Source organism: Phalacrocorax carbo, chromosome 9, assembly GCF_963921805.1.
Source record: "Phalacrocorax carbo chromosome 9, bPhaCar2.1, whole genome shotgun sequence".
Taxonomy (NCBI): Eukaryota; Metazoa; Chordata; class Aves; order Suliformes; family Phalacrocoracidae; genus Phalacrocorax; species Phalacrocorax carbo.
Window position 1 is genome coordinate 38,125,871 of NC_087521.1, and position 15,842 is coordinate 38,141,712.

General features: G+C 42.4%; 1 protein-coding gene across 1 annotated transcript in view; it reads right to left on the bottom strand.

Moving 5' to 3' along the window:
- Positions 1–15,842, bottom strand: part of TOGARAM1 (TOG array regulator of axonemal microtubules 1) — a 44,087-nt gene that overhangs the window by 6,768 nt on the left and 21,477 nt on the right. The window contains exons 7-16 of the mRNA XM_064461208.1: positions 14,643–14,743; positions 11,020–11,181; positions 8,909–9,007; positions 8,328–8,494; positions 6,979–7,147; positions 6,520–6,654; positions 5,631–5,784; positions 4,908–5,013; positions 4,276–4,511; positions 592–750 (exon numbers count right to left, since the gene is read on the bottom strand). Of these exons, the coding sequence (XP_064317278.1) occupies positions 592–750; positions 4,276–4,511; positions 4,908–5,013; positions 5,631–5,784; positions 6,520–6,654; positions 6,979–7,147; positions 8,328–8,494; positions 8,909–9,007; positions 11,020–11,181; positions 14,643–14,743 (1,488 nt within the window). The remainder of the gene's footprint in view (positions 1–591; positions 751–4,275; positions 4,512–4,907; positions 5,014–5,630; positions 5,785–6,519; positions 6,655–6,978; positions 7,148–8,327; positions 8,495–8,908; positions 9,008–11,019; positions 11,182–14,642; positions 14,744–15,842) is intronic.

A 15,842-nucleotide genomic window follows, 5' to 3' on the forward strand; every position in this document is an offset into this window, starting at 1 on the left:
CAAGAATCACTATTTAATCATCAACTGAGCAAATTAATAGGAATAGTCTTCCATTTCAGCCGTCTTTAATTAGGATGGTCCAGCCTTGTCAAGTCATACAGCATGTATGCCAGTGCCAGCGTTCCCTCCGCAGCCTGTATCTCGTCTGTGCTCAGCAGAGTACATCCTTCGAGCCCCTTTTCTTCCTGCAGCCGGCACAGCTGCAGCAGGCATCCAGGTAATTCCTGTCACAGAGGCTGTCTGGACAGCCTCGGCAGTGTGAGCTTAACGGTTGGTCTCGATGATCTTAATCCAACCTAAATGATTCGCTGATTCTCTGAGTCTACCCTCTGTCACTGCAGAGCAACACGCAGCAAGGTAGTTTCAGCTACCTGGAATGCACTTATCATAGAATCATTAAGGTTGGAAAAGACCTTGAGGATCATCAAGACCAACCCCCAACCCAACACCCCCAGGCCTCCTAAACCATGGCCCCAAGGGCCACGTCTGCACCATTTTTGAACCCCCCCAGGGACGGTGACTCCCCCACCTCTCTGGGCAGCCTGTGCCAGGGCCCGACCACTCTTTATTGTAACTATTAACCTGACTAACCTTGTTTGTTGTGAACTATCCTGTGCAAACTTGGCTATTGCAGGGAAAATCCGATCAGCAACAACTTTGGTTCCAGACAGAATCCGCTCTGGTCCCATACGTTCTACAATGTCCGAGAGGTGCTGGGCTGTGCATCTTCTCACCGCTGAATGCAGGTGGCTAAAGAAAACACAGCTGCTTAGTGAAAACTCATCACAGGAGCTAAACAGCAGTATTTATGTGCTCCACCGAACACGGCATACAGGTTTTCTTTTTTCATCTTTGGCATAATCTACAACTAATATAGTGCTGATATGCAGATACTTATTCTGGCTGTACAGAAAAGACATTGCAGAGCAAAGACAAGTAACTTTATATAAAGCATAATGCATTGGATTAAATTTCATTTCATTCACTTAAAATCCCAAACTACAAGAACGCAGAATGAAAAATCACATCCTTTTTGTTTAAAGTCAGTTTCAGCCTCTAACTGCGGCTTTTGGATTAATAAAACTAGTAATTTTTTTCCTTTCAGAATTTAGTTTCTGGTTTTCCTTAAAATAATTGCAAAATATTTTAGATAGCACACCACTACATGTTCTTTCCACCAACTTTATGAAAAACCAGTTCTTATGCTCAGAAACACATCCCGTGTATTTTATATCAATTTTGAACTAAATCAAGCAGTATTCCACTGACTTCTAAAAATCTTGCGGAAGTCTATTTTCTCCAAAACACGGGCCACTGAACACCTGAGCTGGTGACAATGAGAGAAGAGCTGGAATCAATTTTCGAGCTCGTGCAGCAGACTCACCTCTTATATAAGTTCTGCTGCACCTGCTGATCCCACATGTTTTCAGAGAAAGTCGAACTTTTTCAATTTTATTTTTATCTTTGGATTAAAAATCCTATTTAGAGGACAGCTTCACTGCACAGTAAATGAGACTTTTGGATGGCTCATCATTCATAGGGGAAAGCAGGTTTAAAGGAGAGAGCTAAGGAAAAGAATTGCCTTGGTAAACCACGCCAGTGGCTCCCCAGCTTTGGTGTTTGACACGAGCATCCAGCGTTCTTCCCAAATGTTCCCATTTCCGCAAGATTTTCATTTTCTCTGGTTCCACAGACTACCACGGCCTCGCTGGAAGTAAAGCCACCACCAGATTATACTGCACAAAGCAGCTTCAGCTCGCACAGAGACAGCTAACCAGGTCTATTCAAACTGCAAAGTGTGGCAACTCAGAATACAGCTCGGGCTGCAACATCTGCCCGGTAGCGTGGCAGCTCCCAGGCTCGACTCCCTGCCAATGCAGCCATCCTCTCCGCTGCTGCTGGGCTGCCTAGTTTAAGACTAGCTTTGGCTCATGCTCGGTACCTGCCCTTATGTCTGCACAGCAGCCACACATCTCGGGAGCCTGGGAGAAGGGAAGCGGTGACAGACTAACTCCTGCTGTGCGTACCGACGGAAAAACAAGAGCTGGGATGTTTAAAGACCTTACTCTATGGAAGCAAATAGGCCCCCACTCCCCTCGAACGCCTGCTGCCCATGCAAAATAGTTGGAAATCTTTTTGTATGCACATTAAGACCTTAAAACTAAACACAATTCATGCAGATAAGAAAAGTGGTTTTAAAATTCCTGAAATTGAGTCACTTTCAGATCTAGTCCTGGAATCATGCTCTTGGATCAAGCACCTATTCTCAGAGGTGAGTTTACAGTGGTAGTCCAGTCTCTTTAGAGCAGCATCTCACAAAAGCAAACACAAATGTTTTTAATTAGTCTTGTTGGTAAAGTCAAAATCAGCTTTGTAGCTGCTGAAGAATCAGCGTGTGTATAGATCTACTCGGGGTTGCAGGTGTTAATACTTATGATCACAGTAGGCTCGAAATGTGTTGAGCAGAAAATAGGTAAATTTTAAAAGGTCTTATGAATTGTAGGCAAAGCTGTAACCGTTAGCTTGAATACCTAAGTTGTGGCGACTATAAGCACCTTAACGTATAAGCCAAATTTAGAAAAGCTATCGTTTGTGTAGTTACACAGTGGTGTCAGACAGACCCTTTCCACTTCGTCCTGCAGACACACGTCATTTCTCTCCCAGATTTCCACTTTGAAAGATAATTCTCGTAGTCATTGTTACGGCCCCTAGAGAGGAAAGCTCCGTATGTGCTGCACAGGCTTTGTTGCTAATATGGCCAGAGCTTCCTGAAGCCAATGCTAGAAAAGCTGTAACAGTGCTATTTAGGCCCTCCACCGATGAGTTATGCATTAGAACATACTGTACTCCAGGATTTAGACACCACTTTGACGAAGTCTTAGGTGTGAGGCAATTAATCCCTGCTTCAAATGCTGTATTCGGACTCACAGCTCAGATAATTTTGATGCCTTAAGTATCTGAAAATGTATCTGAGTTCACACATTGGAGGGGTCAAATGTTTGTAGGTCTAAGAAACTCTTGAGGATGGGTTAGTGTGTTGGAATCTGCCACTGAAAATGGGGAGATCAGCTGTAGCCAGTTATGATCATGAGCATTGCTTGGCCAAGGATTTCTGAAGACACGATGGGAGCACATAAACAGACCGCTTTACATGGCTTCTGAATTACAGCAATGTGCCGTTACTGTCTGCTGCTCATAAATTCACAAAAACAACTACATGTGGGTGTGATCCATAAATAATTTGCATCCCCATTTGCATTTCAGTTTAAAGTTCAGGTGATGGTAGTATGGCTCCCACTGGCTTTCAGGAGACAGAATCGATATATTCCACAACAACCAGCTTCCCAGGAAACAAAACATTTTGAATCAAGACTAACTCTTACGATTTGTAGCTGTGCAGAAAGTCTAAGGATTGGTTTATAACGGAGCATCTGAAATGTTCAATGGAAGGGATAGGCTACGAGAAACGTGGCCTATTAAATGCCACCTAAGTACTGACAGATAGGTAAGAGATTAAGTACAGGTAGGGGTATATCTAACGTACTGGAATGCCTGATGGCTTGATTAAGTATTGCTGTTAGAGCGAATGAGGATAGAAAAGAAAAAGAACAGCGTAATTAACAGGGGAAGTGAAAGAAAGGAACGTAACTTCTGCGACAGCCTGAGGCGAGCTACAGGCCCGAATCAAACCATGCAACCAGAAATGGAGGCTTGTTTGAGGTACTCAAGAACATAATGGCCACCACCACTGTAAGGGACGTTAAAATGCAGACAAAAAGGACTGTTCACCAGCTGAGTCCAGAGAAGAACAGGAAATCAACGAAGATAGCTGCAGCTAGAGGATCGTAAGCTATAGATCATCTTTCTAAACAAAAACTGGTGCTGAAAACTAAAAAAGACAGGCATTTGACTGCAGAGCGAGTGAAAAATGAGAATGCTATGTGAGCTTTACTAGGCAAAGCAAACAGCAGTTTCCTAAGAATGCTATGCTAACAGCGAGTAAAATTACTGAAGTGTTGCAAAATGACCAGAAAATATACCAAGCTTCAGAAACAACAGCCAACTTTTTACACAACGGACGGAAAGAAACAGGGGGGGCTACCTTTTACTTTCATGCCAACAAACATTGCCCTGGGTACAGTTCTGCAGAGCTGTCTTAACTATGTTTTCAAATTTCTGCCTCTTGTATTTAGATTTTTTTGGTTTAAAAGACTGTATTTGATAAATTTAATCTATTCACAAGTTATTTCTTTATAAAGTCTTTATAAGAATTACCTTTGCCCTCCATTTATAAGAGAACAAAGTGCACGTGCTGGAGTCACATTATTAACCATAGCCTTCAGTGCTTTGTCTACCTCTTCCCTTATAAATGTGTTGGATTCACCAGCTTTGTGCAAAAGGACTTTTACTGTATTATCTAGTTCTTGATCCATGCTCTTTTTCAGGTAGGTGAACAAATCCCCTAAACAGACCACAGCAGCTCGAGAAACACCTGAGCGTAAATTCTTGACCTGCACACAGGAAAAACCCAAACAAACAATGAATAATGTTTATAAAATATACTTTAAAATAAGTAAAGCTTAATGTTTCCCTTTGTAATTTTTAAGCAACATTAAAAGCAACCGAGAAATAAATTTTTAAGGTGATTCACAACGTGCAAGAATTAAAATACAGGTGAAAATGTTACAAAGTTACAATCTACATTTTTTCAGCCTCTTAGCAAATCCGATCAAGTGTTGGTATCGGAAGCATGCGCTGCTTTGCTGGGCAACAAACTCATCCTTCTGAGACCGTCCAACAGAGGAAAAGTGACCACAGAGGAACGTACCATTTCACTTCAGTGTACCTGAGGGCTGTAAAATACATACACGCACAAATAGTGAAATATTCTGATAGTAAAATTTAACCTCTTGAGCCACAGCCAAACTCGTTTCATGTAGCTTTGCGGTCAGAATAGTCGCATGGTAGGCAGACAAACATCTAACAAAGTTCAGGCCTTCAATTTTCTTCTCCCTATGTAAAAAAAAATTAATTAAATTCAAAACATCCGCAAATTTTCATAAAAACATTAAAACACAGAGTTCCAAGAAGCCAAATAGCAAACAACTCAGACTGTGAAGTAAAGCAATGACATATCACGTAGAAAATTCCTTCAAAGTGGGGCTTGCTTTTAACGTGGTGGTAGGACTACCTCAGCAAAGCAGTCCCAATTCTTTCCCGCGGTTCCCTCCACAGCTTGCGCCAGTGGCAATTAGAGAGTGCTTTCCTTCCCCAAGACGAAAAGGCAGCAGCACTGTAACCCCCTTTCGCTGGTTGGAGCACAGTGAAGCCTGATATTCCACAGAAAACGGCAAGGAGGTGTCGGTGGGGGACCTCTCCGGAACAGTACTTAAACTTAGACATCTCTCCGTGTCTCCGAAAGCTTAGCTGCTAAGCCTCAATTTACAACAGTTACAGTTTAATCTAGATCTGGACTGAAGAAAGAAGTTTTTCTTTTTTCTCATACACCACTTGCAATCCTTCTCACTACCTTTGATGCTATGTCCATTTTGCCTTTTATTTTTTTGAAGTAAGTTATCAGAACAAACACCTACATTAGATTCAGGATGTAGGTAGATGGTTACACCTACCAGTCATCATCAGCTAAAAGTGTCAGGGCTTCCATCAGTGCCGCTTCTGGCTTTGAAAAGGGCTGCAGTTCTGATGGGTCCATTATTTCTGGGCTATGAGTGACTGACGGGGTCTGGTCTTTATAGCGTCCTCGTGCCCCAAGAGAAATTTCATCTACAAAGGCATGAAGCATTACAAATAATTAGCATAATCTGAAGAAAATAATCCATTCAAAGGAAGGAAATACTACGAGTTTGAGGTATATAGAGGCCGCTGCTACTAAGGGACCAGGTTTTCAAGGAGACTGCTTTCCCAGTTACATCCTCCATTATTCAGCATTTCGTTCAGAGGAATGATTTTTTTTTTTTGCCAACAACTATCGCTTTAAAAAGTCACAAACAGAAAGGTAGGGGGGTTTTAAATGTAAGATTGGATTCACAATGTGCTGAAGAACAGTGTGGTAAGACACAATACAGTAAAACTGAAAGAGCCGCTGGAGAAATTCTGAAGAGCTTTGGCCATTGTCAGTATGATCTTCCAGCCTGAAAAGATTTCTACTGCCTATTTTAGAGGCACCTCCGTGACGAAATGAACCCAGAAATGTGTATTCTTGGAGACAGAAGGGAGTCAATTTGCCATTAATACATTACATCATTTAATTTGCTCAGCAAAGAAAAAACCCTCTCGTGTTTCAAACATCTTCCTAACAAATTATAGATGAAAAATGTTTCAAGGGAGGAATGAGGCATGCTAATCCCCTTCCCCACTCCCCCCAGTACTAATCTTCCCGAGCACCTCAGGACTGCCCATTGTACATACTAATCGTATTACACCTGATTGTATTTTGGAACTGTCCCACTCCACATACCCAAATATTTTAACAGTCTTTAGTTTACTGTAACAGCTTACCAGAATCTAGCAAGGCTGAACATTTTGTCTTCTTCAAACTGGATGCTCTTTTTAATGAATGATTCAAGGCAACATTTTCTAATGACAAAGACACGGCTCGTGACGGCGTTAATATATCCCCACAGAGATTTACCCCTAGAAAATAGAAGGAAATGTCCAAACCACAACAACAAATCAGAAAAAAAGGAAAAAACTAGTATTTTCAGTCCTAATTTGTCTTTTGAAATTTTTCTTAACTACAGTCTTTCAAATGTTTCCCATAAGCACTTTAACCTCCACTATTTGCATTATAAGACTGACAACAAATGACTGAAGGGTAAACTGCAGTGTCAAATCAATTCTGGTATTACATTATGTCACACTAAGTCATGATTTTTGGTAATTATCACAGGATTTTAACTTCCATTTCGGCAGCGTTTAACAGGATATCGCTCATTTCAGACAAACACTAATCCTCACTTTCTGTTGTCATTTTCTCTGGTTCATTCAGTTTAAGTCTTTCCCAAGGGTTTTCTTCCTTTTCTTCGAGGTCTGTGACTTCCTGATGTTCTTCATGACTGCGTTCTTTCTCATCTTTTTTCTTCCGCCTCATCTTATCCTGGGCAGATTTTGACATGACAACTTTTATCTGCAAAAAAATGAACGCCCCCATTATGGTATGCGCTATAATATAATGCACAAGTTACCCAACACCTTGGTACCCGGTTCTTGATATTGTCTAAGGTAAGTATGGAAATTTACTATTGTCACCATTATCCTACAGAGCAAAAGGAAATTATTCCCATAAATATTAAATATAATCCTGAAAAGAGCTGAGCGCGTGCTTTCTGCATGGTAAGTACTCCTACGGGCAAAAAGAAGCAACATTCCAGGTTTAAACATTTAAGGGAAATACTCACTTATCCTAAAATACCTGAATAGTTAGAGGACTAAGGTCTACAGGAGAAGATCTTCTCTCCCTTGGCAGCGTTGTGTAGTTTCCTAGAATTTTAACTAACAAATACACGGCCTGGGCTAACGCACATTTAAGCACACAGGGTTTTCTGTAAACAGCAGTCTCCAACAGCGTGATCTGACCCTACGCTCTTACATGTCTAAGACGCTTACAGTTCCTCATGAAAACTTAGCAGCATTTAATACATTCCTCCATTGACTCCTCTGAATTTGATCCCTCCAAGTATTAATTTCTTCAGTGGAAATGGGAAAATTAAGGCACTGTTTATCATTAGCTTAAAGTTTTAGTCACCTTAAAATGTTATTTTAAATATTTTCAGAAAGACCTGCGATTTTCATTCCAAATTTTTTTAAAATTTGTATCACGTCTCATTCAGATCAATCTTGCTCCATGTTATAACAGATGTAAACAGCATTTAGCAAAGCAGCACCACTCCTCGTGAAACCCTATTACGGGACAGACACTCAGGCAGTGTTTTTTAAAAAAACTGATGAATGGAGCTAGATTAATACATCCACCCAGAACATGAGACATGATCAGCCACTTCCTCCTTCCACATTTCTTTGTGCTGTGGGAGTCAGAGAAGAGGGCATTTTCCAGCTCCCGGCCCACCTGCAGCCCTTCTCCCAGAGACTTCCCAGTTAGGCGGGAAGCTTCTGACACAGCAATTTGCCGTTGTAAAATATCCAGGTGGAACCAAAAAGAAAAAGCCGGGAGAAGCACCTTGATGGCTGTAGGCTATTTTAATCAAACTTTTGTTTACCATAACATAGAGACCACAAAACTGTATCGAGCTGTATTCATACATCTAAAAACAGGAAGCAAGGCAATAAGAAAGTTATGAAATTCTTACCTCTCTTTCATTTTCAAGATGGAAGTGAGAAGCGCTGTTCTGCTGGATGCTTCTCCCGCAGACCCCTGATGGCTCAGTCTCCTCTTCGACAGCTCGGTCATCTCCATTCGCTCCACACGTTACGGACTGGCTGTGCGTCTGTGCGGAAGGAGGACTTCCAAAAACACCTGAAAGGCATATCATGTTGTGCCCCCACCGAAATAACCGTTGCATTCAGCAGAACCTAGCAAAAACTAGAGAAAACCAAAAGTAATTCAGGAAGATAAAAACATTGCTGCTGTGCTATTGGTGCCAATTTCCACCCAAAGGTACTCCTACCTTACTCCGAGTAGGACGGATGCCCGTGCACGTGGGCGCACCGGGCTAGAACCACACCTAGCCTTCATAATGCGCTGCCGTTCGTTGTTGCAATGGAATAGCATATCCAGGAACACTTGCAAGTATCGTTCTTTTTATTCCCCTTTAAACGGGAGATTGTTCATGATCTAAAATGTTGTACCGAATCCCACCCTATAAAAGTACATTTTCCCTCATTTTAATCACATGATGAGATGTGAGAGATAGTTTGGGTTTTGTAATACCTTTACCAACAATTACAACTGCATCTTCAGACAGGACACTTGGTGAAATGAAATCGAGGTTGTTCATCTGTGGAAAACCAGACGTTGACTCTGCAAGACCTTAAAAAAAAAAAACAATCACAAAATGTAAATCATGTAGTTCACGCTTTGGTACTTGTTTTACTCTTCTAAAAGACGTTGACATCTGAATCTATCACGAATCGGTCTATTTTCAAGTTACTGAAGTTAACAGGATTTACTAAATATTGATATCCTCAAAATCAAGGAAAGCATACAGCGAACAGGATTTCTGCCGAAGGATCATAAAAGAAAACAAATGTTTGTAAGAGGATTTTAAAACCGACTGATTCCAGCGAAACACCCAGAAGTTTCTAACTCACTCCATGGAGCACAGCACTGCTCCTTATGAATCAAAACTGAATTTCCTGAAGTATTTTTTTCCCCGAGCAGCACTTAACGCTGTTTCCCATAAAAATTAGCAGTCCCTCAAATTCTTCACCACAGTGGATGCCATATATTACGTACTTCTATACTGGCGGCACTAGTTGCAAATAAAAACGATGGTTTGTGTCAAAAGAAAGGCACCGTTTGCTTTTGCTGTTTAACCGGAATAATCCGAAATTTCTAAAAAGAAAAAAGACAACTTAGGAAAGCCTGATCACCTACCAGAAAGCGCATAAACGAAGTCAGTGGACTACTGACCCATCTCAGTTGAGAAACGCTCTGGTAACCTGACAGCCCTCTGCCTACATCCGCGGCTGCTGACAAATCCCTGGCAGCTGCAAGGACCAGCCAAGCTGCAGCGTCGCAGCAGCGTGGGGCTCCTGACAGCTCTGTTATGCTTTCTGCCCTCTCCTCAGCCTTTGGTTTGCCAGAAATGCAGGCAAGAGGGCGACAGGTGCCTCTACTTTATAGATTACCTGATTACACGGTTCTAATTTTGGAGCTCTCCTTTTTATGCTTTACAAGAAAAAAGATCAAGTGAAAAGGTTTCTCTTGAAAGTGTTACTTCGTCCTCCCACAAACCCAATCACTGGCTTCTGAACGTTCCAAGTTTTAACATTGAAAAACTGACAAAATTGGTCTTTTGGGATTTTCTTGAGCATTTTCTTGAGGCTTCACGAGCAATCCTCTCTTAGACTGTAACTGAATGTGCATCAGATACTGTGCGCCACCCCCAGATCAGGACCTTCTGTCCTAAGCTCAGCTCCCAGCCTGAAAAACCTACAACCTTCCATTTCACAGGCATCACAGGACAAGCAGGCGTTAACAAAAAAGAGAAGGATTTACAAATCTGGTTACAAACTTTACTTCCATCGCTGAGCTTTAAATGTTTGACAAAAAATAGCACTCCACCATTCCTATACAACCTTGTGAATAGACAAAACTCTCCACGATTAACCTTGAAACATGAGACGGAGAAAACACAAAATCTTATCGGGACAAAGACCTTCGTTATCCAGTGTCTGTTAACATGTGGAATGTCACTATTTAAACTTGTATTTGTCACTAAAACATGGTTACTTGATATCTCTTTTAGCCACTGTGGGGGAGATCTGAACCAGAGACAGTGAAACCGTAAGTTGCTTAAACTGACTTCCACGTTTTACTTTTCGATGTTAAAAACCCCCAAAGTTGCTGCTCTAGTCTAACGAGCTTAGAGGCGGAGAAATCATCTACATCGTACACACGACAACTCTGTTGTAGGGCACAGCAGCTCCTAGGAGGCATTAAAATGACAGAGTTAAAATTGAAATGTAAAGTACGACGGTTTAAGTTCCTTAATTTTACCAATGAACAACACAGAAATTTAAACCCAAACTTTTAAAGCTGCTCATTTATTCAGACTCAGATACACAACAATTTGGTCCTCTGTTCCTGCCACGTACTATCGCCTGACTTTTAATTTAATTGGCAGTCTAATTTCAGTTAATGTCAGAAAAAAACACAACTTGTTTTAGCGTAAGTATAAAGACTAGAAAAAAGGAAACCACGCTAAACGCCTTGAAATATATTTTCTATAAAACCTGTGTTACGAAAGGCTCTACGTAGCCTCAGATTTTGCTATAAATGAGAGCTCAGTTGAACAGCAACGTAGCAAACTCACCAACCTTTTGCATGCTTAAAATTTCTTTGGCGTTCCATATTTTGACTTTTAAAAACAGTACGTGACACTTCGCCTTGCTTCTTGTCCTCATAATCTCCGCTTCCGTTGCCACAGTTCAAACGTTGGCCAACTATGCCAACGTTAGAAGTCCCCTTATCATCAAATGCTAGCCACGCAAAAGGGAAAAAATCAAATATTAAAAAAAAAATTAGAAATAGATTTTCCTACAGGATTCCCAAGTCGTTATGTTTTCAGGGACCCTCAGACTGGTTTCATGCATGCAGTGTGAGCATTTTTGCCCACAGAAATCTGAGCATTTCAACACAAACGCTCAGGCTCTATTCATTTTTTGCATGCAAAGGCCTTTACAGATAAACCCAGGTTGAAAATCTAACTCAAAGTTTAAAAATTACTTTTTAGTTTAAAGTCTGGTAAATATGAACAAGTGAACACTAAGCGATCCAGCGTTAAAAGCCAAATTAAGTCATAAGTCAGCTAAGTGAAAACAGTAAAATACTAGTTAAAACACAAGAAATCGTCCCGTTTCATACCCTAGAAGTCATAAAATACATTTTTGTGTTACTATTAGAGACCACAGAAATGGACCAAAAAGTTATGCCTGCACAATGTCCTGCACATATTTTAGTTTTGGTTAAAAACCAACACAAAACAACACTAATTTCTTCAGGAATCCTTTAAAGGACCGTTTCTGCTTTCCCAAATCCTCCTAAAATTAAAATACCTAAAAAGACAGAAGTCTTTTCATATACAACGTGCTTTTACTACATATTCCACAAGTTCCATGGAACTAACCCCACGTTTAACCGAGGGGACTGACAGGCAGGACCACGGTGACGGGCTGACCTAACCAGAGCCACCCAGGCGTCCGTAGCGCGCCGCGAGGGGCAGCGGGCAGCCCTTCCGCTTCCCGCTGCCGCCGGCGGCACCGACGCATCTCCGACCGACCGCCTGCGCCCGCCTGTCTCGCAGTTGCGCGCCGGTGGCCGTCCCCGTCAACCCAACCGTGTCCCTGTGAGGCCAAGAGCCGTACTGAGACCCTCAACACGGTTCCTTGTGCTCTCTTTGCTGAGAGCTGGGATCAAAGCAGGCTGGTTTGCTCTGCTAGGGGATGGAAACCAAAGGGATTGTTTTGCTGTGGCATTCTTGAGATGGTGAGGCTTCCCCAGGAAGGAAGAGTACGGACGGAGCCCTGATCCGGGCTGGCATGAGATGCTCTCCAAAATTACTACCTGGCCAGATCCCCTGAAGGTCCAAGAACTCCTTGACCATGAACTTCTGCACTGCTCCGATGAAATCCAGTTGTTACAGTGCTTCACACACCCAACATGAAGACCTCACACGCCAGGACTGATCCACTGAGCGCTGTGGTTGGTACAACAGCACCCTCTGGCCTCTGACACTGCCAGGGCACAGGGGAAAGATGAGCTGCAGGCCTGACAGCAGGCAGGCAGGTTTTCACGGTGTCGACTATAAAAAGCTGCACAAACTTACATGTGACAGAAAGAATTTGGGAAGAAATGTCTGAGGGCTACCATTCTATTAAAACAAAGCTAAGAGAAGCGGGTAAAATTCACCTTAGGGGAAGAGCTGAAGCAAGCTGAGCTCAATTAGCAGGTTAACGATAAGTAATGATAAATTTCCAGAACAGAAAAGAGCAAAAGTGTGAAACTCTTGAGAAAATAAAAAAAAAGCTGAAGACGGAGCCAGAGGACAACTGGCCCATATGCTGGGCAATTCAGTTCCCAGGACTGTGTCTGGGCAAATAACACATTTGGAAGCACCCCCCAGGAAACAGTATAATCAGAGAAATCTGATCTTTGATGACACAGCAACAGACCCCATGGCAGGCCAGAAGGGAGAGATGCCATGTATCGTCCCAGGCATATGTACGCAGAGCGGTTACCAAAAGCTTCATTCTCCAAACGGAGGGACGTATCAAGCAGGGTTCTGCCGCAGTCTGTTCAGGAGCCGCTACTATCCAGTGTTTTGCCGAAACAGCTAGATAACGAGGCTGCGTGCTGCATTCAAATAAAGGTCAGCAATGGGGAGCATACACGCATGCTTGAGGACAGCATCTGAATTCAAGGAGCTCACGATAAAGTAGAACGATCCAAGAAGAACGAGACTCAGGTAGGCCAGGACCCATTTTGCACGCTCTACAGCAACGCAACCGTAGCTATCCTTTCAGCTCGCAGCGTACGGGGGGTATTGCACGGGTCCTGCATGTCCAGAAAGAGGCAGATCTGCTGAAAACAGCCTAGTTAAAAAGTTCAAAAAGTTTGACTTATGAAGGAAAGCTAGAAAAAAAATTAGGAGTTAGTCTAAAGGACTGAAAACAAAAGAGGGAAAGAAAAATACAAAAGGAAGGTAGCTGCTTGGAGGAACAAAATATTCCCTCCTTCGAAACAAAACAGAAATGTAATGAGATGATTTTCATTCAGCGTTAGAAAAACACTTCCATCTGACGAGACCAGTTAAATACCGAACTGATTTTCACAAGTTTTCCAAGTTATAGTTTAAAAATTCAGAGCTTCTTGAGGTTTGACTTGTGTGATGGGCCAAGTCCAGTCAGCAGTGGGAGTGAAGGACTCTTCTTCACCAGTTAGCTGCACAGCATACATTGACCTTACCAGACGCAGGCTCTCTGCAGGAGGCCCAGTGCTGTGCATTCTGCTTGGTTAGCTGGCTCAGTAAGCAAAATAAATGTGCTCCTCGTTACTTTACACTGAAGGTCAACCTCTCACAGAAGGTCTTTTCATATGACGAAGGCAAAATCATTAACCACACCGTGTACTACTAAGTATGCGCAGTATTTGCTTTCTGACTTACGCTGTTACTTGACAAACCCGTTCGCTAATTTATCCTGAGAAAAGTGGCCTTAGCTAAATTGAGGGGCAATAGCTTCCATTTCTGAAAAAAGACCATCGGTCTCAGTAGCAACTACTGTCTTTTTTAATGTGATGCCTTTGCAAATTCAGGCCTTAAGACGCCCTCCAATCTTAACTGAGCTAAGTTTTGTAAACTTCTTGGAAAAAACACAGAGCTGCTGAGGCTGCGAAGGGATGCAAAGAGCAGTCTTCGGGAAGAGAGGTCAGAAAAGACCTCTGTGGACATGGCTCCCTCAGTTCCTTTCCTCCATCCAGTGGAATCAAAATTGATTACACATAAACAACTGTAAGCAATCAGTTTCTGCCGATTACAGGAGTGCGCGGTTACCTGTACTTCACTGCAGCGTAAAATAGAACAGCATCACTTAACTTCAATTTCCTACCAGGAAATCAACTGCTTGCAACATTTGGACCCTTCCTACTCTTTATCAAGCTGGTGTCCAATGAACGTGCGCACAATGCTGCACTGAATTCGGAAGCGCACACACTTTCTGCATTAACGTATTTTATCCTGGCTCAGAAAGGCAGAACCCCTTGAGCTCCTCCTCCCCTGCAGTACCACAGGATAACCTCAGTTTCACCAAACAGCGTCTAGCAATCACCCTTTTTTTAAGTACTGAAGGGACACGAGCTCATTGAACAGGAACAGACACATCAAGTGACGGTTCTGTGACAGCAGTGAAGCAAGGCAGATACACTGATAGGCACAGCAAAATACCTCTGCTGGAGTTATGCTCTGCCACGTGTAGGTCTCTGCTTCTTGCTGAGGGTACTCTTGCAGGCTGTGATTTGCTGCCAAGTAGCGGAAAGGTGTCTGACCTGTTAAAATAGAAAACAAATTTTTATAAATACAATTCTACACACTAGTCAGAGCCCAGTTGAACAACACTTTGTAGCACAGACATCAACAGGTTTCATTTTCTCCTCCCCAGCGTACTTGGTGGACAAATATTGCCAGGGTACTCCTACAAATGTTCACACTGAGTGGAAAAAGAAAATTAATTCAATAGAAGTTACTTGACGAGCAGGTCCTTTATGAAGAACACCATAAAGACAGCTCTTAATAAACTGCACTCTGGGACCAAATTTAGCATGCACTCGTAAAGCTGAGGAACCGTTTGGCCTAGGGGACTGACGATGCTGGCTCCAACCCAGCAAAGAGCGGCAAGTGGCAGCGACCAAAGCCGCTAACCTTCCAGAAACGAGCTGTTTCCAGCTCAGTGTCTAGCACAAGACGTTCACCAGGAAAACGCTGCTATCTACGAGACAATCTAGATACTTCTTTTTCAAAATGATGCATCTGAATACTAAAGATGATTCAGCCCAGAGCCCTGCACTGTTAAATGCCATGTCTACCTCTGTAATAGTCACAGGGAAAGAGCAGTTGTTTTGCTTTCTGCCAGGGACTGAAATGCACACAACTAGAAGATCTTGAGGAAATCCCACGCTTCAGGAACTTCACTAATACCAGTATCAAGCTCCCATTGCTCAGGGTAGTTTATCAGTGGATAAACTGACGTTCTAAAAGTCACTACACAGGAGCAGCCTGTGTTCTTGTTGCCCAACTACACAGATTTTGTGAACAGAGAATGCCAACTTCCAATGCTCGCAAAGCAGCGTCCCAGCTAAAGTCTCTGAAATTTTTACGAACACTCCAAGGCTTTTAAGGTCTTCTGGGATATATTCTGTCACTTCTACAAACCCAGCCTTCCTGCCAGATGGCCTCTCTCTTCCTTGCTAGTTCAGAATTCCTGTATCTTTGAATCCTGTAAAACATTAAGCTTGTGTGTCGCTGAATAATGGAAATGGCATGCTGTATAGAACGTGTCCTAGTCCAAACCTCGCCTGGAAGAACATCACACACAGAATTTTGTAGTCTTGATTTTTTAAGTATTCTAGCATTTTTCATTTTAAAGAT